This window comes from Thrips palmi, unplaced genomic scaffold (genome assembly GCF_012932325.1).
Source record: "Thrips palmi isolate BJ-2018 unplaced genomic scaffold, TpBJ-2018v1 HiC_scaffold_2, whole genome shotgun sequence".
In the NCBI taxonomy this organism is placed as follows: Eukaryota; Metazoa; Arthropoda; class Insecta; order Thysanoptera; family Thripidae; genus Thrips; species Thrips palmi.
The window spans coordinates 2,116,705-2,138,583 of NW_023144629.1; the positions used below are offsets into that span (position 1 = coordinate 2,116,705).

Genomic DNA, 21,879 nt, shown 5'->3' on the forward strand with positions numbered 1-21,879 from the left:
ACCAAACGGACCGCGGCCTCGCCCTCAATCGCCGCGTCCTAAACGTCGTTTGAATGCGCCGAGCAGTGGGCTTCCCTGCGACCAGCCCACGCACTGGCCGGCCTTCGGCTTTCGGGTCGCCGAGGCGATGGAAAGCGCATCAGTGCCGCGCACTTTCCAACAAAAAGAGTACCGGTCGTGCGGCGGCGCAGTGCTGCCAACTGCAGTGCGTGTCCCGCCAAACGGGCCGTTGGCAGCGCAGTGCTGCCAACTGCAGTGCGTGTCCCGCCAAACGGGCCGTTGGCAGCGCAGTGCTGCCAACTGCAGTGCGTGTCCCGCCAAACGGGCCGTTGGCAGCGCAGTGCTGCCAACTGCAGTGCGTGTCCCGCCAAACGGGCCGTTGGCAGCGCAGTGCTGCCAACTGCAGTGCGTGTCCCGCCAAACGGGCCGTTGGCAGCGCAGTGCTGCCAACTGCAGTGCGTGTCCCGCCAAACGGGCCGTTGGACGTGCGCGTGGCGCACCGCGTGCCGTCCACTCGCCCCAGTTTTGGCGCCAAAACCATTCCCTATCCGCCATGCTTTCTTTTCCCGGGCGGCGCCGTGGCGTGCGGCTTGCGGCCGGCGCGTCTCGGCGTCGACGAGCACCTTGACGAAGACGTCGCCGTCGTCATGCACTTGTCCCACTTCCTGCCCTGCCGCAACCACACCGCCCCGCCGACGTCTTCCTCGTCAACGAGGCGGCGGGGCCCGGTCGGTGCAGCGCGGCGGAAGGGAAGGCTCTCGGCGGAGACGCTTTCGATTCTTTTCCCTCTCGTCGCGTTGTGCCGCACCGCCGTGCCGCCGCGTCGCTGACGGCGTGCATGATGGGCGCGGGATTCGCAACGCGCACCTGCCTCGCGGCGCAGCTCAAGCAGCTCAAGCAGCTTAAGCACCCCGGGGCCGTGGAGGAAGTGACGTCACCCTGACGCCCTGGACGCCGGGGACGCCGGGGACACCCAGGCGCCACTTGGGCGGCCAACATCGGCCTGCACCGCTTGGCGCTTCGCGGCGGCAGCGCGGCCACGCCCGTGCCGACCATGCCGGCGGTGCAGACCCCCTCCCTCCCCGTCCCCGGCGAGGTCAAGCAGTGGGCCGCCCTGGCCACCGCCCCCCTCCCCCTTCCCCGGCATCGCAGCCATCGCAGCGCCACATACCGACTGCAGGCCGCCAGGCTGCAGAGGTGAAAGTCACCCTGGAGGAGCCGCGACTGGCTGGCAGTGTGGCAGTCACTGCCACGAGCCAGCCAAGGCAGCCAGGCAGCCAGGCAGCCGGGGGAAGAATATCGTCAGAATAAATGACCGCGCCGGAGGCATCGATGTGACGAGCGGCCATTTTTTTCCCTCCTTTTTCTGTTTTTCTTGTCCGCGCGGAATTATTATTGCGCATGGGACGACGGGCGCGGGGGAAAGTGGTCGCGTCGGGGCAGTCTGGGCGATTCGGCGGCCGGGGTCGGCGGTTCGAATACCGGCCCGGCTCGGCGGCTTAGTCGCATTATTTCCGTGCGGGTATTATTCAAACGCGCTGTCTCGTCTCGCTCGTCTCGTCTCGGCCCTGCCGGCGCCTCGCCTGGGAACCTCGGGGAACCTCAGCCTCCCGCGGGCGCGGCGGCGCGGCGGGCGACCAGCTTATGTTGCCTCCCTCCCCGCGGTCAAAGTTCAGAGGTCGGCTAGGGCGGCGCGGTGTCGGGTCCGCGTTGTCCATAACGGCCAGGCACGGCCAGCTGAGTCATGAGCCGGTCTTGCAGTGATGGCCCAGGCTCCGAAGTCCATCGGCCTGACATTTAATTCCAAAACGCGCCGCGCTGCCGCCCGCTCTATGTCTCTCTCTCTCTCTCTCTCTCTCTCTCTCTCTCTCTCTCTCTCTCTCTCTCTCTCTCTCTCTCTCGCTCTCGCGGTGCGCCCGCGACACCCAGGACGTCCTTCTCCGAGGTGCATCCTGCGGCAGCCCTCGTGGTGTGCATGACGTCACTACGTTTTTGTGGGAATCGAACGACGGCCGCCTCGTGGGCGCAGTGCGCTGGGCGCTGTGCGGCGCAACGGGTTGCGCCTTGCCTCCCGCGCCGCCGTCTCTCTGTCTCTCTCGCACCTCCCTGGTCCGGCCCGCGAGTGCGAGAGAGACAGAGGCGGCTGCGTGGAGCAGCGCGGGGCACAATGAGAACGCTCCCGCGGCGACGTCGTGTCGCAGCGTGGGCTGCCGTGACGCCCCGCCAGCAGGCTTCGTGCCCCGTCGCCTGTCTCTCTCGCACCCCCGCGGTACGCCCTTCACGCCCCGCGAGTGCGACAGAGACAGAGCGACGGAATCGGGCGACTTGGCCCCGCCGCCCCGCCCGCCGGGTAACGCGATAGGACTCAGTGTGTTGCATGCGCCGCACTCCGCCCCCCGCAGGTTCGATCAGCGAACCGATCCTGATGGATCTTTTCGTCGCTCTGTCTCTGTCGCACTCACACGGTGGCCCCCAGGGGGGGGGGAGAGAGAGAGAGAGAGAGAGAGAGAGAGAGAGAGAGAGAGAGAGAGAGAGAGAGAGAGAGAGAGAGAGAGAGAGAGAGAGAGAGAGAGACGAAACGACGCTTCGGATCGCTCGCCAAAAGCACCCCCTTGGAGACCTCAACGCACATCCAGCACGAAAGAGCCAGAGCCGCCAAAGAGCGCGGCGCTCCGCCGAAACCTCTCGGCCATTTTTTTTTTTGCCCCGCCTCACATCAAAATTTTAAAAAATAACGTCTTGAAACACACACCCGTAACGAAAGGCGTCGGGTATTTCGTGAGTGTGATTGTCGTGCATGCGGCGGGGCGAGGCGCGCGCCGACTGGAGCCTGGAGCCCCACGGCCCGACGGGATGGCGCGGGATGCATGGGCCTGCAGGGAATCGTTACTTCGCCACTTGCGCAAGGAGCAGGGAGGCGAGCGCGAGTCAAGTGGGAGGGAGGACGGTGGACAGAGACAGCGAAACAACGCGGAGGGCTTTGCAATACCCGGCCCGGCCCGACCGCCATTTCATTAGTTCGATTAATTGCCGCTCGCTGCTTGCACCGTCGCGGCGCTGCGGTCGTATCACGTCGCATTCATTTACGAAACGGCCGCCACCTTTTTGTAGTATCTTTTCCTGCACACCGGCTCCGCGGGGGGGGGGGGGGGGGGGAAGGGGGGAAGGGGAGGGGGCCTACACCTACGCCGCCTCACCGCCTCGTCACCGGCCGAGCGACGCCGTGGCGATGCGACGCGAAAGTGCGGCCTTCCGTATGTCTCATCACGGGGTCAGCGGCCTGCTGGCGGCCCGGGGCGGGGCGGGGCGGGGCGGGGCGGGGCGCGGAATGCGGACAGGCCCAATCCAGTCTTGTATGTAGATCAGGGGGCCGCGCGCTTCAGCCTCTGTGTGTGCGTGCATGTGTGTGTGTGTGTGTGTGTGTGTGTGTGTGTGAGGCCGGCAGGGCCGGCTTGGCCCTGTCGCGGTTCGGGCCTGTGCAGTGCACCTGTGTGGACGACCGGCCAGTCATAATGCAGGAATCCGGGTTTAGCGCGCAAGCCTGGGGGTCAGGGCCCGGGCCCGTCTTCGAATACCGACACGGAGGAATTTTTTTTTCTCTCCGTCGCGCACCCCTAACTCTCTTACGCCTCCAACTGTCTCTATCCCCCTCTCGCACACTCACACGCGCGCGCGCTCTGAAGTGGCGCTCGCACGGATATCCTCAGGGCTGTGTTTATGGAAACGGCGGGTCACGCGTCGCGGCGCGGCGGCGTGCCGGCGGCCGCCTGTCCAGGAACAGGCGGAACTTCTCCAGGAACTTCTCCAGCTGATACGGGGCGCCCGGCGCCTCGCCGCGGCCTTACGTAAGGCGCCCTTTCTGCCTCACCGCAGCACTGTAAGGCACTGCAGTGTAGGCACACCGCGGACCGCCGCGGACCGCCGCGGACGGCAGAGGGGCACCCCGAGTATGGAGGCGACGTGTCGACACGGTGGCCGCGGCCGCGCGTCGCATGACGAGACGCTCCCGATCGCCCAAACAACAACAACAACAACAACAACAACAACAACAACAAGCAACAACAATGATACCGGCGGAGAGTAGCGCGGGGGTGAAAGAAGGGATGAAAAATTCGTCAGGTGCCGGCGGCGTTCGAACCCACGACCGCCGAACACTCGCCGCTCGGCCCGCCTCGGCCCGGGCGAGGACGGAACAGGTGACAGAGCGGCGCGCGACGACGGGAGGCTGTTAACGGTAGTGAGGCGCTGGGGAGAGGGGGAGGGGGGGGGCGGTGTCACACGCGCGCGGCCTATATAGAGTGAAGGGACCGGAGACCGGGCAGGCCGGGCAGGCTGGGTAGGGCGGACTGGCGGGTGGGTGTGGCACAAATGTCAAGGTCCCCTCGACAATGGCGTGAGCGAGCGGGCAGGCCGGCAGGGCAGGCCCCACCGCCCCGCCGCCGCCCGAGTCCACGCCGTCCACGCCACCGCCATCGTATCCAGTGGCGCGGCAGTGGCGGGGCAGTGGCGGGGCAGTGGCGCCGAACCCGGAATAGATGCCATCAGCGATTCGGAGTGTCCGCGTGTCCGAAGCCGCGGCACTGTGAAACAGTGAGGCGGCGAAACACCGCGTGGTGTTCATTTCCCCTGCCGGCTGTTCCGCCGCTCTGTCTCTCTCGCGCTCGCGGCGCGTCGCGTAGGGGTGCGAGAGAGACAGAGCTAGAGGCTGCCGGCCCTCGCCTGTCTGCCTTCGTGTAGGGCCTACACTGTAGGCCCAAGCGGCCGGGCCGTGGCGATGCCCTGGCCCTATCCCATCCCGTTATGATACTCTAGCGCTCTAGCCTCTAGCGTGCCTCGGACGGCCCCGCCACGGCCCCGCCCTGCACAGCCTCGCTGCAGCATGACAAGATGGCTAATTAGCGAACATCCCCCCGCCCTCCTTTCTCCCTCTCTTTCCATCTCTCTCGCATCTCTCTCTCTCTCTCTCCTCCTCTCTCTCTCTCTCTCTCTCTCTCTCTATGCTCATTGTACCAAATTGACTCTAGTCTAATCTCCCAATGATTGTTAATTCAAATCCCCCAATAAACATTTTATAAACTAACCTCTCTCTCTCTCTCTCTCTCTCTCTCTCTCTCTCTCTCTCTCTCTCTCTCTCGGCGTGTGGATACTGTCCCGTGGCGCGCGCGCGTCGCGGGACTGCCTACCTCCACGGCGCCCGCCTCCACGTCTGTCACTGCAGCCACTTTCTTTCCTCCTTTCCGCACCCGCGTGCCGCGTCCCTCCACCGCGTCCGCCAGCCGGTGTGCGTTCCCTCGCGGAAAACAATTGGACATCCATCAGGGACAACTCAATCTCTCCCCCCTCCCTCTTCCAGACCCCTCTCATCGACCCCCTTCATCAGGAAGCCCGCGCGGAAAAGGAGAGCAGTCCGCACGCACTGCTGCCAACAACGTGACCGCCACAACAAATTTTAATGCTCGACGTGATATATTTGTAGCGGCGCGTCCGCGTGCGTGCGTGCGTGCGTGCGTGCGTGTCAGTGCAGTGGAAAGATGGTGTCGTGACGTCTTCCTCTCGCAGCATGGCACAGCACCGCGCCCAAAACAATTTGCCGCTCTCTCTCACTCACTCGCCCGGGCGCAGGGCCGCCAATTTCCGCACGAGGAAAAGCATAGTGCGGAGCGAGCGAGAGAAAGATGGAGAGAGAACGAAACAAAAAAGGGAGACAAAGTGTGAAACAGATAGCGAGCGCTGCCCAGCGTGCGTGACGCGAGTGGCGCGTGCGGCCGGGTTGGTGCGACTGGCCGCGTGCCGCGTGCATACACTACACAGACGCATTGTTATCATCCACAGTGCCGCCAACCTTGCGTCACCGCCTGCGCCTTGATGCAGGGCGGCGGCGGCAGGCAGCAGCGGCACGCGATGGATTGGCAATCCTGTGAGATTCCCGTCGGTGCAGCCCGTCGGCCACTACGCGGCCACGAGGCAGCCCCACTGACTCCGAGCGTCGTCGCTCTGTCTCTCTCGCACCTCCACGCGACGCCCCGTGAGTGCGAGAGAGACAGAGCGCCGAGAAGGACTCTCGGAATCAGTCTGCGGGCCGGGGCAGACACCCCAGACGCCGGGCTCGGCAGCGCACCTCTTGGGAACGCCTGGAACGCCCGGCACGCCCTGCTGGAACGCCCCGCCCCGCCCCGCCCCGCCCCGCCCCGCGTGAGACTCGCGCCACTCGGTCGACTCGCTTGGCGGTGTGTTAACAGTAACGGCGTGCGGAGTATGAGAAATGTAGCACGCAAATGTGGCGCCAAACATGGCGGAGCATTGCCGCAACGAGCGGAGTGCAGCAGCGCCAGTGTATCGGCAGCGGGGCTGCGAGCCGAGAACAACAACAACGGCAATGACAGCGTTAACTGATTTGGTTCTTGTTTGTTCCAGGGATGCGTGTCGCGCCGAGGGGCCCACGGGGGCCTCTGCTCGCCCTCTGCGCGCTGGTCCTCGCCGTCCTGCCCCCGATCTACGCACAGGTACGTCCCGCCCGCATTGCACAAGCGAACAACAACAACACCCATAGGGCACAGCAACAACAACAGCAAGAGCGCGCCTTCCGTTTCCGGTCCGAGCGACGATGTATGGACTTCCCTTCGCGGCGACACAAATCATCCAGTGACGAAAATGGACGGCGAGTGGAATTGTGGAAGTGAAGTGGTTTCTTCGTGCTTCGCTTACTCCTGCCCATCATTAATTCCGAGTCTAGTGTGACTCGCGATTTTGATTTGCTCCACGCTGCTTGCCCGTGTCGGGACTGGATGGGATATCGGTTCGTCGAGGCCGTGTCACATAACCGCCGTCCAACTTTTTTTTCTGTTTATTTATCTTCCCCCTCGCAGTACAGTGGCCATTCCAGTGTCGGCGACAGTGCCTGGACTCCAGGCCTGGACTCCAGGCGGCTCCGGACAAACCGGCCGGCCGGGGCTGCAAAGGGGGCTGCAAAGGCTGCTGCAGTCCGCGGACTCAAGGCTGGAACCACGCCGAGTCCGAACAGCGCTTTCGTCGCTCTGTCTCCCTCGCACCGCCGGCGTGCCGCGAGGGTGCGAGAGAGACAGGACTCGTGACGCATTTGGCTATTATGGACGGGCGGCTGTCTGGCCGGCCGCGGGGACGGGCTGCCTGGACCGCGGCCTCGCGGTAAAGTGGCGCGTAAAGGGTTCCGGACTCCGCCGCCTCAACGCCGCCTACTGCGCCCTGCTGCGGTCGGCTCTCTGGAGAAAGTCCCTCACACACACACACACACGTGCGCGCGCCGTACGCAGTGGGCCAGCACTCAAATTCTACCGATCACCGCGGAGGCTGGCAAAAGGTCCGCCCTTGTTGCATAAGCATAGCGACGTGCCGGGCGTGCCGGGCAGCCCGTCTCCGGGGAGGGCAAGGCGGCAGTGCGAGGTGGAGGCCCCGCGCCTCACGGAGGCGAGGCAATTACAGAAGTAAGAGGGCGGTGCACAGTGGGCCAGAAGACCGTGGAGGCGGCCAAAACTCTAGACGCGTGTTGAGCTCCAGAGTCGCGCTAAACAGGCCTCGAACCGAACGTGTGACCCCACCAATGGATTCCTCGTTCCGAGAGCAATCCATTGGTGGGGTCACACGTTCGGTTCGAGTCCCATTTAGCGACTCTGGAGCTCAAAACGCGTCTAGAGTTTTGGCCGCCTCCACCGGTCCTCTGGCCCACTGTGCGGTCAGCACACCCACCCCGACGGCGGCAGCGTGAACGGCAACCCCCTGGCCGGCCGTCGGGCCCTTGGGGAAGCAGCAGCACGATGCACGACGGCGATGCCACCGAGGCTGCGGCGGCCACGTGTTGCTGTGGGAGCGCGCGGCCGCGGGGATGCTCGCGGTCGTCTTGTTGGCGCCGGGGCCGGGCACGACGGGCACGGCCTGCACGGCCACGACCGCGCGGGGCTTTATGTCACCTGCATGCACACGGTGCAGTGTGCACGGCAGGGCCCCACGGTGGCACTCCGCCTTGGAACTCCGCCTTGGTCGCCGCGCGCTTTGCAATTCAAGTCCTTGGTCCTCTCTCGCTCTGTCTCTCTCTCACACACGGTGCGCGCGTCGAGGCGAGGCGGCCGACGCCGGCCTCGAGAGCACCAACGTATGGGGATCGTTTTTCCTTTTCAAATTCGCACCCCAGGCGCGGTGCGCGCTCGGCCGTGCGGCGTGCGCGGTTGTCGCGGCCCGCGAGAACGTGTGTGTGTTTGGTTGGGGGAGAGAGGGGAGGGTTGGTTGTCCATCCCGAAGAAGCTCACAGGTGCTGCTGTTGATCGCGACGAGCAACTTGCAGTCGCCGAGAGCAGCTTGTCGCTTGGTCAGTAACGGCCGGCAGGTCCCTCGTCGCGCTAGACCGCGGAGCCGCGGACGAGAAAAAAATGTTTCTATTCTTTGAGTAATTTTCTCCCACTCGACTTCCTTTTTTTTGGCCCCTTTTTTTCGTTTGTTTCGGCGATGGATGTTTTTTACAGCACAGTTAAGGGCGCCGCGCGGCTCGGCTGGGCTCGATCGGTTCGCCGGCCCCGGTTATAGCCACCGTGACCGTGGCCAGTCTGCCAAGCCGGACGGAACGACGGAACGACGGAGCGTCGGACAGAACGCCGCGCCGGACGGCCGAACGGCGCACCCCGAGCCAGCCTCTGCCTGCCCCGCCCCGGCGCACAGTGGGCCAGAAGACCGGTGGAGGCGGTCGAAACTCCAGACGCGTTTTGAGCTCCAGAGCCGCTCCAGAGGCCTCGAACCGAACGTGTGACCCCACGAATGGATTCCCCGTTCGGAGAGCAATCCATTGGTGGGGTCACGCGCCTGGTTCGAGGCCCATTTAGCGACTCTGGAGCTCAAAACGCGTCTGGAGTTTTGGCCGCCTCCACCGGCTGGTCTGGCCCACTGTGCGGCGGGGAGCCCCTGGCGGGCACGCAGCCGGGCTGGCGGCAGCGCACGCGCGGCCAGCGGGACTGCCTACGCGCACGGCGCCCCGCCAGGCTGGACCGGGCTGGACTCGCAGTGCAGGCGCAGCAAGGCGCGGGCCTCCTCGCCGGGCCGCCCTGTAACGGAACGGGGCTCCAAAGTGAATACCTCCATTTGTCTCTCGAAATGGGAGCAGCATGCGGTGCCCGGGCATCAGGGTTATGCAGCCATTTGTTGCCATCGAGTGCGTGTTTGACCGCGGAGGCCATTTGGGAGGGGGTACCCTCGGGTACCGAGCGGTCACTACACGGCCTGCACTCACACACACACACACACACACACAGGGTGAGGCAGCGCACAAAGCCCCCTCAAAGACACATCGCATATTTATGAGTCGAGAAAGTCCGAGCGCCACCACCATATCCATGTTTACTTATCCCATTTCGTTTTCGGGCCCGACGACGACGACGGCGGCGGCCGTGGCGGCGTGCATTTGCGGCAGAAGTAGAGATACTTTTGTCTTTATTGGAACCACTGCTGCTGCTGCTGCTGTGGAGCGCGACGTCGTTTTGCTTTCGAAACTCCGAGGCGGCCACCATTAAGGGAGGCTGGACTTTGTTTTGAAAAGTGAAACAGGAGGAGGGCCTAATGGTCCTTGGAGTGACCGTCTCTCTCCCTCGCGCCGTCGCGCAGTCCCAGAGGGGCGGGCCGTGCGTGGCGCGGAGTGGCGCGGGGGGGGGGGCACTCCGCCGTTGGGCAATGGCCGCAATGGCCGCATTGCGCGGAGAACTGTGACATTTGGCCCCTTCGCTCGCCGGGCCCCGCGCGCCCCACGAGCCCCGCGGGCCCCACCCTCGCCAGCCCAGGCCGAGCGTGGCTCTCATCTGCCTACCCGCCCCAGTGTCTCGATGTCTCGATGTCTCGATGTCTCGATGTCTCGATGTCTCGATGTCTCGATGTCTCGATGTCTCGATGTCTCGATGTCTCGATGTCTCGATGTCTCGATGTCTCGATGTCTCGATGTCTCGATGTCTCGATGTCTCGATGTCTCGATGTCTCGATGTCTCGATGTCTCGTTGTCTCAGTGTCTCGGACACCGACGGGGCATCTCCAGGCCGCAGGCTCATTCTTTACGAATTTTTAATTCAAACATAAAAGAATCAGACCTTGCACAATATTTGTAGATTTTTTTTTTTTTGCAACTAAAAAACAAATTTTATGTATTTGCAATTAGCATTAAACCGGCCGTTTAGGGTTGTTAAAACTGCAGTCCTGACTTACTGTGTTCCCCTGCTGGACGCACTTTTGCGACACGGCCCTTAAGCTGTCGAGTCGAACGCGCCTTGGGCTTGCCTGTCTGCGAGTGAGTCTGTCTCGGGGAATGTAACTGTAACGGTCCAAGGTGAGTTCTTGCCCCCCGCCCGCTCGGCCTGCTCTCCCTCCGCGTCTCCGCGCCGCGCGGCTGATGAAGTCACACACTTTCGCGACGAGACGCGGCGATCACCGCTGGGTGGCTGCCTCGCTCGCGACTTGACTCCATTTCCGTGACCTTGTGTTCTCTCTCTCTCTCTCTCTCTCTCTCTCTCTCTCTCTCTCTCTCTCTCTCTCTCTCTCTCTCTCTCTCTCTCTCTCTCTCTCTCTCTCACTCTCTCACTCTCTCACTCTCTCTCTCACTCTCTCTCTCTCTCTCTCTCTCTCTCTCTCTCTCTCTCTCTCTCTCTCTCTCTCTCTCTCACTCTCTCTCTGTGTGGCGCGGCGGGCCCGTCGCTAAGCGACCGTCGCCAGGCGACCGGAGACCGGAGCGGCTGCGATCCGACGATCAGACGGCGCCGCGCAAAGTATAGGGATTACCCGCAGCAGGGCTGGCAGCGCTCGAGAATGCGACTAGAGTCGTCAAACCACGACCGGTACTCGAGGGTTCGATTCCCGGCCGGCGGCGCCGCGGCGCGACTACTTTTTTCCCCTCATTTCCAAGTTTTTCTTTTTTTTCTTTAGTGGTGCGGCGCGCGAAGTCTTGCGTGGCGCGGTACTTCATAAGGGGCAAGTCGGGGGCAGTGAGCGAGTTTCTCTTACGTGTGACACCTGACGTCATGTCGACGGCAACGGTCGCGGCAACGCGCGGCAACGCCCCGCGAGCCGCTACACTGCCCTGTCGCACGTCGCACTGGTCGTATCCCGTCGCTGCCTTATGGGGCGAGGGGCGGTACACTATCGGACGCCGGAGGGGGGGGGGCTTGCAGTCCAGTGTGCCTCCCGCTCGGACACACTGCCAGGCACTCCGGGGGAAAGCGCGCACTGCTCCAAAGCCAGGACGTCGTGTTGTTGTTCTTTTTGCCACATTTTTATTGTGTTTTTTGTATCGAGGGCTGTTGCTAATTTTCAATCATCTCGGGATGTTAGTTCCACTATGGTCAGGTATGAAAGTATGAGTGCGTGTGTGTGCGTGTGCGTGTGTGTGTGCGTGTGGGAGTCGCCCCGAGCCCTAAGTCACGAGCCCGGCAGCCCGGCAGCCCGGCGTCAGCGAGCCGACGGTTCGGCGGTCGGGGAGTCCGGACCGAAAGCACCCGGAACAGACTCGCCGCCGGAATCGGCAATCGGCGCTCCGGATCGCGATTCGTGATCGGCGGAGCGGAGTCCGCCGGGTCCGCGTCCGCGCTGGACGTCGGCACGGCGGCACGGCGGCGAGGCATACCAGAGCAACGCGGCAACGCGCGCGGCCACCACGCGAAGGCCTTCTTGCTGGGCGTGGCGGCGGAGCCGAGATCCTTGCAAGTTCCTGGCCGCTGGCGGGAAAAGGGACTGGGTGATCACTTGGACGCGAAAAGTGCCGAAACGGAGGGGCCGTGGCGTGTGCGCCGAAATGGGTGACGTCGTTTCGGGTGTGCTGACTCCTAGCAGGGCCTCGTCGCTCTGTCTCTCTCGCACCCCTACGGGACGCCCCACGAGTGCGAAGAGACAGAGCGACCGGCCGGCTGCTCGCCTGCTCGAGTAACGGGGCGTTGAATGATCGAGGCGTTTTGAGCATGGCGTGGCGTGGCATGGCGTGGCTGGCCCGGCCTGCTTGGCCCGCTTGGCCGTGGAGTGGAGGCAGGGTCAAGGTGTGTCCTGTCCATGGGGGCCGGGGAGTGGTCCTGGACGTCGTGGACGGTGCCCGACACCGGTTCCAAGGTCCCGCCCTACCGGCGCGGCGCCTCGCCCGCCCGGCTTCCACGGGAACAAAACGACCAAAAGACAAGGCGACCATCCCGGGATGGGCTCCAAGCTCCAAATTAAGTGCACGATGGTATCGTAAGTGGCCGCCCGGCCGCCTGCCGGCCCGGTCGTATAGTACGTATCGTTTACAAGGCGGCGTCCGGGCCGCCGGGCCCGTCGGCACACCGTCAAAAACCGCGGCCACGGACCGGGAATGCGGGGCTCGCGTGAGGGCAGCCCGCGTGCTGTCTTAGAGCGATCATTAGCCGCGCCCCCTGCCTATTACCGCCACACTGCTTAATCTAGGCGTGCGATTCTGCCGCCATTTTCGTGTGTCGACGCGTAGCTTCGCCCGGCGGCCGCTAGAGGCCGCTAGAGGGCGCTAGCGCCACTGGAATGCGTCTAGGGTGGCCTGTCTAGCCTATCTAGCCTGGCAAGGCTGGCCTCGCGCCAGAGGACACGGACCCCCGACGCCACGCCGCCCGACGCCGCCAGGCCGGGCCGCTGGGAGACCTCAACGCACGAGCCAGTCCAAGCGACCACCCCGACCAACGCGCAACGCGCTCGCCGCGGCAAACAGACCCCCGGGATTTTTCAAAGCGGTTGTTTTCGAAAATCATTTTCCTGCGCCACATTTACTTATTTTTTCGCTCACGTTCCTGGCGGTCTTCACGAGGTGCCTCGCAGTGCAGCGCCACGCCGCGCCACGGCCGGCACGTTGCACTGCGCAGGGTCACTTGGTGGCTGCGCTGCACTTCTCCCTGCGCCCGTCGCGCCGTCTCTCTCGCACTCACACGAGTCAATGCGGGGCCGTGCGGGGCCCGTAGGGGTGCGAGAGAGACGGAGCGAGGCGGGCGCCGCGGCGCCACGGCGGTGCAATATGCACGCCCTCCATGCCGGGATGAGCCACTCGGCGTCACGGACACGCCGTTGGAGCGGCCGGCCGTGCCGAGGGAGGGAGAGAGAGAGAGGGAGGAGAGAGAGAGAGAGAGAGAGAGAGAGAGAGAGAGAGAGAGAGAGAGGGGGGGGGCAGCATCGCGGCCACGGAGTCATCACACACGTGCCCCTCCGCGACCTGCAGTCCTAGACGGTCAACTTGACATAATGGCCCGCCCGCAGTCGTGACGACAGGGCCGCCAACACCACAGTTTTGCGTTCAGCCGGGTCACGTTGTCTCGTTGTCTCGCTGTCAGGTTGCCGGCAGTGGGAGGCTGTACAGTGCATAGCGCTTGCAGTGTATAGTAGTGTGGCTCTACAGATCGCAGCATCGCAGCGCCACCGCAAAGATAACTCGACGGGGTCTTCTTTCCCGAGAAACGGGCCCTCGACTTCCGATTCGGGGTGCCTGGGGGCCTTGCACACTGATTCCCAGAGTCGCCTGTCTCTCTCGCGCCCACGCGAGACGCTCCACGAGTGCGAGAGAGAGAGAGAGAGAGAGAGAGAGAGAGAGAGAGAGAGAGAGAGAGAGAGAGAGAGAGAGAGAGAGAGGGAGAGCGACAGGAACGAGTGTGCATGGGCAGTGCATGGCCATGCCCGCGGGCGGCTTGCCGAAGCTTGCCGAAGAGCGGCCGTGTTAAAGTTGGCACCGATGCTAACCGGAGCCGAACCGACACGTACCCACACCGTAATATGAAAAGCGAGCCGCAGATACGGATCGGCCCGTGCCGAGTGGAGTGCCGTCCGGCGCGTCCGCGATGTGCAGTCCGCAGTCCGTCTGCGGTGCAGCCACGGCAGCCACGGCCACGCTCGCCACCTGCCTAGCCGTCGTCGCTCCGTCTCTCTCGCACCCCCAGGGTGCCCCAGGGCGGCCGGTGAGTGCGAGAGAGACAGAGCCTGCCGGCGCCGGGCCGAGACTAGGCCGTGGCGCCAGGCCGCGCAAGGCACGCCGCGGACCTCCCATGACGCCACTGATGCCCTCCTACCGGCGCGCCGCGTCAAATTCAGCGCGAAATTCAAAAGTCGCCGTGAAAACAGAAACAATCCCGAAGGGGCGTTGCTCGGCGCTCTTGGAAGTCCATCGAAAGGAAACTCTGTCGAAATCCGGGAGAGGCATTCACCTTGACTGTCGCCCGGCCTATCGCCCTTCGCCCCGCGTCGCCCTTCCCGTCGAGATCGCATCGTCCGCTGCCTTCTTGAGGACGAACTGCCCCCTCCCCCTCCCCTCCCCCTTTCAACCAAGTCCATTGTGAAAACGAGAGGCCCCTCGAAGAGTCTGTCGCTCTGCCTCCCTCGCACTCATGGGGCGGTCCGTAGCGGTGCGAGAGAGACAGAGCGACGCGTTCGGAGTCACCCCACTGGCCGTCGGAGGAAAGAGGAAAGCAAACTTATCGCCGCAAAAACAATCCCTGTCTCTCTTCCCCCTTCCACCGCCGCTGGCCATGGCTCTGGCCGGCCCCGTACATTGTACGGCCGGGGGCCATTTTTGTTTACCTCTCCTCTTTTTCGCCCCGCCACGCCCCGCCACGCCACTGCGAGGTGAAAATTGTGATCGGCGCCCCGTTCCGCTTATCGCGCGACGAAATGGCTCAGGAAGACACATTTTCGCGCGCCTTTTTTTTTCGTCGAAATGTTTTGTTTGCCCGGCTGAGTACTCTGCAAAGAACGAATAACTAGAATTGGCGCCGTTTAGACGTCCTGGTCGCGCAGGGGGCGCGCACTGAGACGGTGCCACTCGTTATTTGAGTTACGGCCGTGCGCCGCGCCGCGTTCGTCACGCCAGAGCACGCCGACGAGCAGCGGACCGTCGCTCTGTCTCTCTCGCACCTCTACGGACCGCCCCACGAGTGCGAGAGAGACAGAGCGACGAAATCAGACGGCAGCGGTGCGAGAGAGACAGAGAGAGGCGGAGCGGCGGTTCGGAACCGCTCGGCAGCACGCGCGCCTAACAGGCCTAACCCGCGGAACGCAGAACGCCTTTGCCTGACTGTTTTGTGTTTTGTTTGTCGCAGGGAACGGCGCCGGGCAGCAACAGTTCATCGACGGGGCTGTTCACGTGTCCACATGGTGAGTACCAAAATACCGAGTGACAGTGTAGTACCAACGGTGCCGAGTCGTGTCGCGGCGTCCGTCCGCGGACATGCCCTCCGCCTCGTCCTGGCCAGGTCCTGGCGCCGTACGGGACTACGGGACTCCTTGACGCCCGCCGTCTCACCGTCTCACCGTCCCGGCGTCGCCACATCTCCCGTTTCGGTTCCGCTCGGCCGATCGTCCCACCTTGCCGTCGATACGGCGACGTGGTGACGCGGCGACGCGGTGGCGTGGTCGTGTCACTCGCCGCACTCGCCGCGGATGGCGCACAGTGGGCCAGAAGACCGGTGGAGGCGGCCAAAACTCGAGACGCGTTTTGAGCTCCAGAGTCGCTAAACGGGACTCGAACCGAACGTGTGACCCCACCAATGGATTGCTCTCCGAACGAGGAACCCATTGGTGGGGTCACACGTTCGGTTCGAGTCCCATTCAGCGACTCTGGAGCTCAAAACGCGTCTAGAGTTTTGGCCGCCTCCACCGGTCTTCTGGGCCACTGTGTGGCGGGCAGGCCCGGCCCGGCCAGGCCGCAAGCGCACGCCCCAAAAACAATGTAGCCTCGTCGCTCTGTCTCTCTCGCACCCACACGGCGCGGTCAATGAGTGCGAGAGAGCGCCAGTGTGGTGGTTACTGACTGAGGGCGGCTGGCCCTCTCGCCCCGGCATAAGGGCTGCCAGTGCCGGAGTGGCGGCTGGCCCGGACGGGCAGTGAACTGGGTCGCAGGGCACGGCGGGCACGGCGGCGCGGAGCACGGCAGAGCATCGATTGTTTGCTAAATGAGCCCGGCAGCGCGGCAGCAGCCCGACACTCTCCCGCGCTGCGAGGAGACGAAGTAGACCAGCGTCCTGGCTAGGCGCCGCGCCGCCATCAAGAGGGCCATCAGGGAGACGACGACGGCGGCGCACAGTGGGCCAGAAGAACGGTGGAGGCGGCCAAAACTCTAGACGCGTTTTGTGCTCCAGAGTCGCTCAACAGGACTCGAACCGAACGTGTGACCCCACCAACAGATTGCTCTCCGAACGAGGAATCCATTGGTGGGGTCACACGTTCCATTCGAGTCCTGTTTAGCGACTGTGGAGCTCAAAACGCGTCTAGAGTTTTGGCCGCCTCCACCGGTCTTCTGGCCCACTGTGCAACGGTCCGACTGGGTCCGACGGGCCAACGGGCCGCGTGCGCCTATTTGCATGGGCGGCCAACCGCCGTGATTTGGGGGATCATCGCCTCGTCGCGGATGGGCGGAGAGGCCGAGAGGCCACGTCGAGGCCGCGGAGCTACGCGGAGCCGGCCGGCCAGATTGACGACAAGATTGGCGAGGCGATGGTGGATGGATGACAGGATCGCAAGTGGCTCTGTCAGTCCGTCAGGCTCGCGGCCCTCGCGGCGCCGGCAGGTCCGGCCCCCGTTACGTCCTCGGCGTGCCCGGCCAGGCCCGTCACGCGGCCCGTCACGCGGCCCGTCACGCGGCCCGTCACGCGGCCCGTCACGGTCCGGCGTGCCGACAAACACACACACGCAGCACATCATCATCTCGGGAATCGAACTGTCGCTACCCCGCGTAGTCAAGCTCGGCATTGGAGTCCGTCGCGGCGCAGCGTGGCGACCGTTTGATCCTTGGACCGTCGTCTCGTCGCGACGATGGGAGTGGAAGCCTTGCCCGCTTGCCGCGGGGCGGTGCAGCAGCGCAGCGCTGTGGGCTTTTCGTGGGCTCCACGTGTGGGCCGACGCCGGGCCGACGCCGGGCCGACGCCGCCACTGCTGCATGCAACGCCGACAGGCAACGCCTTTTGTTCCGTCATCAGCTTTCGCCCCTTGCCGGCCCTCGCGGCCCTCGTGGCCTTCCCTCCCAATACGACGCGCCATTGTTCATCCCACCGATGCATCGCCCGTCTTCGCCCGTCTTCGCCCCGCGCAGCCTGCTGGCGCTAGGGTTGCCACTAGGGTCGCCAATAGGGTTGCCACTAGGGTTGCCAATAGGGTTGCCACTAGGGTTACCAACAGGGTTGCCACTAGGGTTGCCACTAAGGTTGCCACTAGGGTTGCCACCAGGGTTGCCACTAGGGTTGCCAGGGTGTCCACTAGGGTTGCCACTAGGGCAGTGGTTCTCAACCTTAGGGTCGCGACCCCAAGTGGGGTCGCGAAAAAATTTTAAGGGGTCGCGGCGAGGTAGCTGGGGTCGTGTTTTGGGCCGATTTTAAGCAGCCACTGCGTCTGATCCGAGGCGGGCATTTTGCTCCCTCAACCGGCAATTGGTCTTTGAACCTTCCTTTAGCATGCCTTTGTTACGGAGTGTGATTATCAGTCTTAGTTTGGGAGCAGTATTGTCTCAAAGTTTACCAAAACGGTCAGAAATGTCTTTGAAAAATCGTGTTTTGGGCCTATTTTAAGCAGCTACTGCGTCTGACCCGAGGCGGTATTTCGTCCTCCTTCAACGGGCAATTGGTCTTTGGACCTTCTTTTAGCATGCCTTTGTTACGGAGTGTGATTATCAGTCTTAGTTTGGGAGCAGTATTGTCTCAAAGTTGGCCGAAACGCTCAGAAATGTCTTTGAAAAATCGTTGTGCCTGTTTTGGTCAACTTTGAGACAATACTGCTCCCAAACTAAGACTGATAATCGCATTCCGTAACAGGGGCATGCTAAAGGAAGGTCCAAAGAACAATTGCCCGTTGAGGGAGCAAAATACCCGCCTCGGATCAGACGCAGTGGCTGCTTAAAATCGACCCAAAACATGATTTTTTAAAGACATTTCTGAGCGTTTTGGCCAACTTTGAGACAATACTGCTCCCAAACTAAGACTGATAATCGCACTCCGTAACAGAGGCATACTAAAGGAAGGTCCAAAGACCAATTGCCCGTTGAGGGAGCAAAATGCCCGCCTCGGATCAGACGCAGTGGCATGCTAAAGGAGGGGTCCCGTGGGGTCGCGAAACTTTTCCTGGGGGTCGCGGAAATTTTTGGCTACAAATTTGGGGTCGCGAGTCGAGAAAGGTTGAGAACCGCTGCACTAGGGTTGCCATTCGGCGCAGAGTGCGAAAAAGCGAACCATCTCCATACCGCCGGTCCGTCTGCCTGCCTGCCTGTCTGCTCGCTGTCTGCCTGTCTTCCTGTTCGTTCTGTTTCGGCCGTATCGCCGTCACATCTAGACGGGTGCTGGCTGGGCTGGCCGAGGCTGGCCTTCAAGGGCGGCGGCGCTGCCTCCACCAATGACGGAGCCCCGCCGGGCCCCGCCGCGCCACGCCCTGGCCTGGCCGCGGAGCCCCCAAACAACTTTCTTTCCGAGCAATGCCTCCGCTGTGTGTGTGTGCGAGTACTGTCATGCTCTGTGACCGGCCGCCTTCCTGCCGTATTGTGTGTCTGTGTGCGTGTCTGCGTGTGCGTGTTGGTGCGCGCGCCGCTCCGAACGACGTTTTCATTATTGTCGTTACACTTCCTTTTATGCTTTCTCTATCTCGGTTTCGGCCCGAATTTCGTCGAGGCCGCGGGGGAAATGTTGGCTCCGTGTGCCGGTATTCGAACCCACGACTCCGGCCTACTCCGGCCTCGCCAGGCCGTGCGGCCTTTGGCAGGCCTTTGGCGTCCATTGGGCTCACGCGAGACGCGAGCCTGGCGATCATAAAGCTAGATCATAACCCGGCCGGGATTACACATTACATACACTGCCTCGCAGTGCAGTGCCGAGCAAAACAAGGGACAAGGGCAGTCGCAAGGCAGTCGCAAGGCAGTCGCAAGGGCGGGGCAATGATAATAAAATCGAATGGTGAAATTCAAGACGGCGCGTGCATCTGCTCTCCAGCCGCTACGCTTTTAATCTTTCTTTTTTTTTTTTGTCTTTCCGAATGGACTCGGCGTTATTGCCGGTTCGTGTGCTACAGTGGGACAGTAAGACATTTCAGGCAGCCTCTTATGTCATGCTTATGAAAATTGCGCTCGGCGTATCTCTGCTGGGCACCGCGCCGCACCGCGCCGCAGACTCAGCTGGGCGGCCGTTCGATCTAACTACTCAATTACTCACCTTGTCCCTGCAGACGTTTAAGCGTGGCGGCGGGGCGGGGCGGGGCGGGGCGGGGCGCAGGGCCCGGTTGCGTCACGCCGGCGTGTCCTGCCGCACTACCGGCCCCTCACAATGTGACGTACCCGACGTCCGATGCCGCCCCAATCAGAGCCCCATAAACTCTATAACACTTTTATCAAAAAAAAATTGTCAAAAAAATATTAGCATTTACCGCTGAAAACTGTCAGTTTTGCCGGCGGGGCCGGCGCCCACTAGATCCGTGCCTGCCTCTGCGGTTGTAACACACCGCGTAGCAGGAATAGCATCAGACCGGACGGCCCTGCGAATAGCGTCGTCCTCGTTGAGTAACGCTGCCCTTATTGGCAGGCCTGTCGCCTCATCCCGCTTCGCTCTGTCTCTCTCGCACTCCTACGGGACGCCCCACGAGTGCGAGAGAGAGAGGCAGCGACGCGAGGACCCTTTCGGAACGAGGCGCCTGCAGTCGCGCACCGGTCGGACGGGTAGTGTGTCTTGCCTGTCCACTGGCAGTCTTGTCTCTCTTCCTATTCTTAGCCCGGTCCTCGACCCGCCTTGCCTGGCTCGCCTGGCTCGCCACGCCACTAGCAGTGCCAGCAGTGCCAGCAGCCACTGGCTGGACTAGCAGTGCGTTGTTCGGTTGTTCGCTGCTGGCCGTTCGTTGTTGGCAGGCGGTGGCTATTTGCAGTGAACGGTACCGGCGGGCACCAAGGCGGGTACCAAGCGGCCCGAGCGCTGGCTAGGCTGGCTATTCGCTATTGGCACACACCGAATTACGACCGCGCCAAGTTGAGCATCCTCCCCGCGTGCCCTCCGTCGTTAGCCAGACGCTTTTGTGGCTTGAGTGTGTGTGAGTGTGTGTGTGTGTTTCCAGCCGGACAGACGGACGGACAGACATGCGAGGGCCGGGTGCTTACTGATTGCTCACCCGCAACGTGCATAACAGCCATTCACAGGATTGGACCTCTCGCGTCTCGCCGCGTCTCGCGCGCTTTGCGCCCTCTCCCACAATGCACCGCCGCACCGCGGGGCACGCTTATACTTCCGCCTGTCTGTCTGCCTGTCTGTCTGTCTGTCTGTCTGTCTGTCTGCATGTCCGTCCGTTAGCCGATCAATATGAAACACGCGGGGGAAACTGATGACATCATTTATGCGCGTCGCGTCGTCTTGCTGTGTCTTCTGGTCTGTCTGTCTGTCTGTCTGCCTGTCCGTCCGCATTTCTCCGCGTGATGGGCACGCCAGCGGACTAGGCCCCCACGTGCCACGCACTTTTCCTTCGAGATGCGAGTGGCAGCGCGCCCAAAAACAAGAGCGGGAAATGGAGAAAAACGGCAGCAAGCCGAGGCTGGCAGCCACGGCCGGCAGCGTCGGGCGGCAGCCACACTGCTAAGGGCGCGCATGGAGCAAAGAAGCGGAGCATCGCCGGAGCACGTACGCTGGTACACTGCCTCGGCCCTGCCCGCGCAAATTGCCGCACGGGGGGCTTTTTGTCGATCGGGAGGAAAGGGGGGGGGGGCGATGCGAGGCGCGGGCAAGACGGCAAAGACGTTTGGTCAGGCTTGGCAGGAGAAAGCTTCCCTTCGCTCTCCGCTGTGTGCTGCTTCGCCTGCTTCGCCTGCTTCGCCTGCTTCGCGCTTCGACCCGCCGCCGCACCGCAGTCGCCCAGTTGGGCCCTGGGATCGCACCACACACACACACACTTACACACACACACACACACACGCGCGCGCACAAACACACTTACAAAGGCACGCATTACCATGAGACGGCCATATACACCCTTGGAGCAGAACGCTTGTCGCGTTAAAAATGCATGAATGCATAGTAAATTGGAAGCTGAGACCGAAACTGAATGCGGGGCGCCTTACGTAAACCCCCTAATACTACTTACGCCTACGTCACACACTGCGCGTCCGGCGGCGACACACACACACACACACACACGCCTCGGCAATGCATCTTCCAATGAAAGTCTTCCACGCGCGTGGCTGTTAATCCGTCACAGAAGCGCGACGCTCCGCGTGTGCGCCTGTGTGTGTGTTGTGTACAATGGCCGGGCGTGGCGGGATTCGACCCACACCCATCTCCTCTCGACAGAGAAAAGGACACACACACACACACACAGATGGAGGCCGCCCGCGGAGCGCGCGCAAAAGCCTTTCAATTTCTTCTAACGACCGAAATGCGAAAAAGAAATAAAAGTTGAGACGAGGAATGATTGCGGCGCTGTCGTCGTCGTGCCGTCGCCGGGCCCTGTGGCGTTGTGTGGCGTTGTGTGGCTGCGGCGCGCGAAGCCAGGCGAAGCGTACGCACGCTAGCACACTGCGAAACAGCTCGGCGGTCTGGCGGTTCGGTCGTGCGGAGGACGGAGGACGACGTGGACCATGAGGTGCCATTCTCTCTGGTGGCGTCACTCTGCCCGCGCCCTTCCCCCACCCCCTTCCCAGGCCGTCCCTTGCATGCCCGCGCCATCATCGAAAAGATGAGCCACTTGTTCCTTGCGACACGCCGGCGAGTGCCGAATCCCCGGGGCTCACACCACCGCGCGCCCCGCCCGCCCCGTCCCGCCTGGCTACGCGGCAGATTCTAACGGTCATCTCCCGCACCGTTGGGTGAATGGGGGAGCCAGGGAGCCACTTGGAAGAAAGTCGAAGCTTGTTTGACCGCCCAGCCCGCCAGGCCCGGCCAGGCCCGCGGCCCGCCACCGCTG

General features: G+C 62.9%; 1 protein-coding gene across 1 annotated transcript in view; it reads left to right on the top strand.

Moving 5' to 3' along the window:
• Nucleotides 1-21,879, top strand: part of LOC117647605 (sushi, von Willebrand factor type A, EGF and pentraxin domain-containing protein 1) — a 65,426-nt gene that overhangs the window by 23,204 nt on the left and 20,343 nt on the right. The window contains exons 2-3 of the mRNA XM_034389442.1: nucleotides 6,415-6,503; nucleotides 15,069-15,123. Of these exons, the coding sequence (XP_034245333.1) occupies nucleotides 6,417-6,503; nucleotides 15,069-15,123 (142 nt within the window). The 5' untranslated portion in view covers nucleotides 6,415-6,416. The remainder of the gene's footprint in view (nucleotides 1-6,414; nucleotides 6,504-15,068; nucleotides 15,124-21,879) is intronic.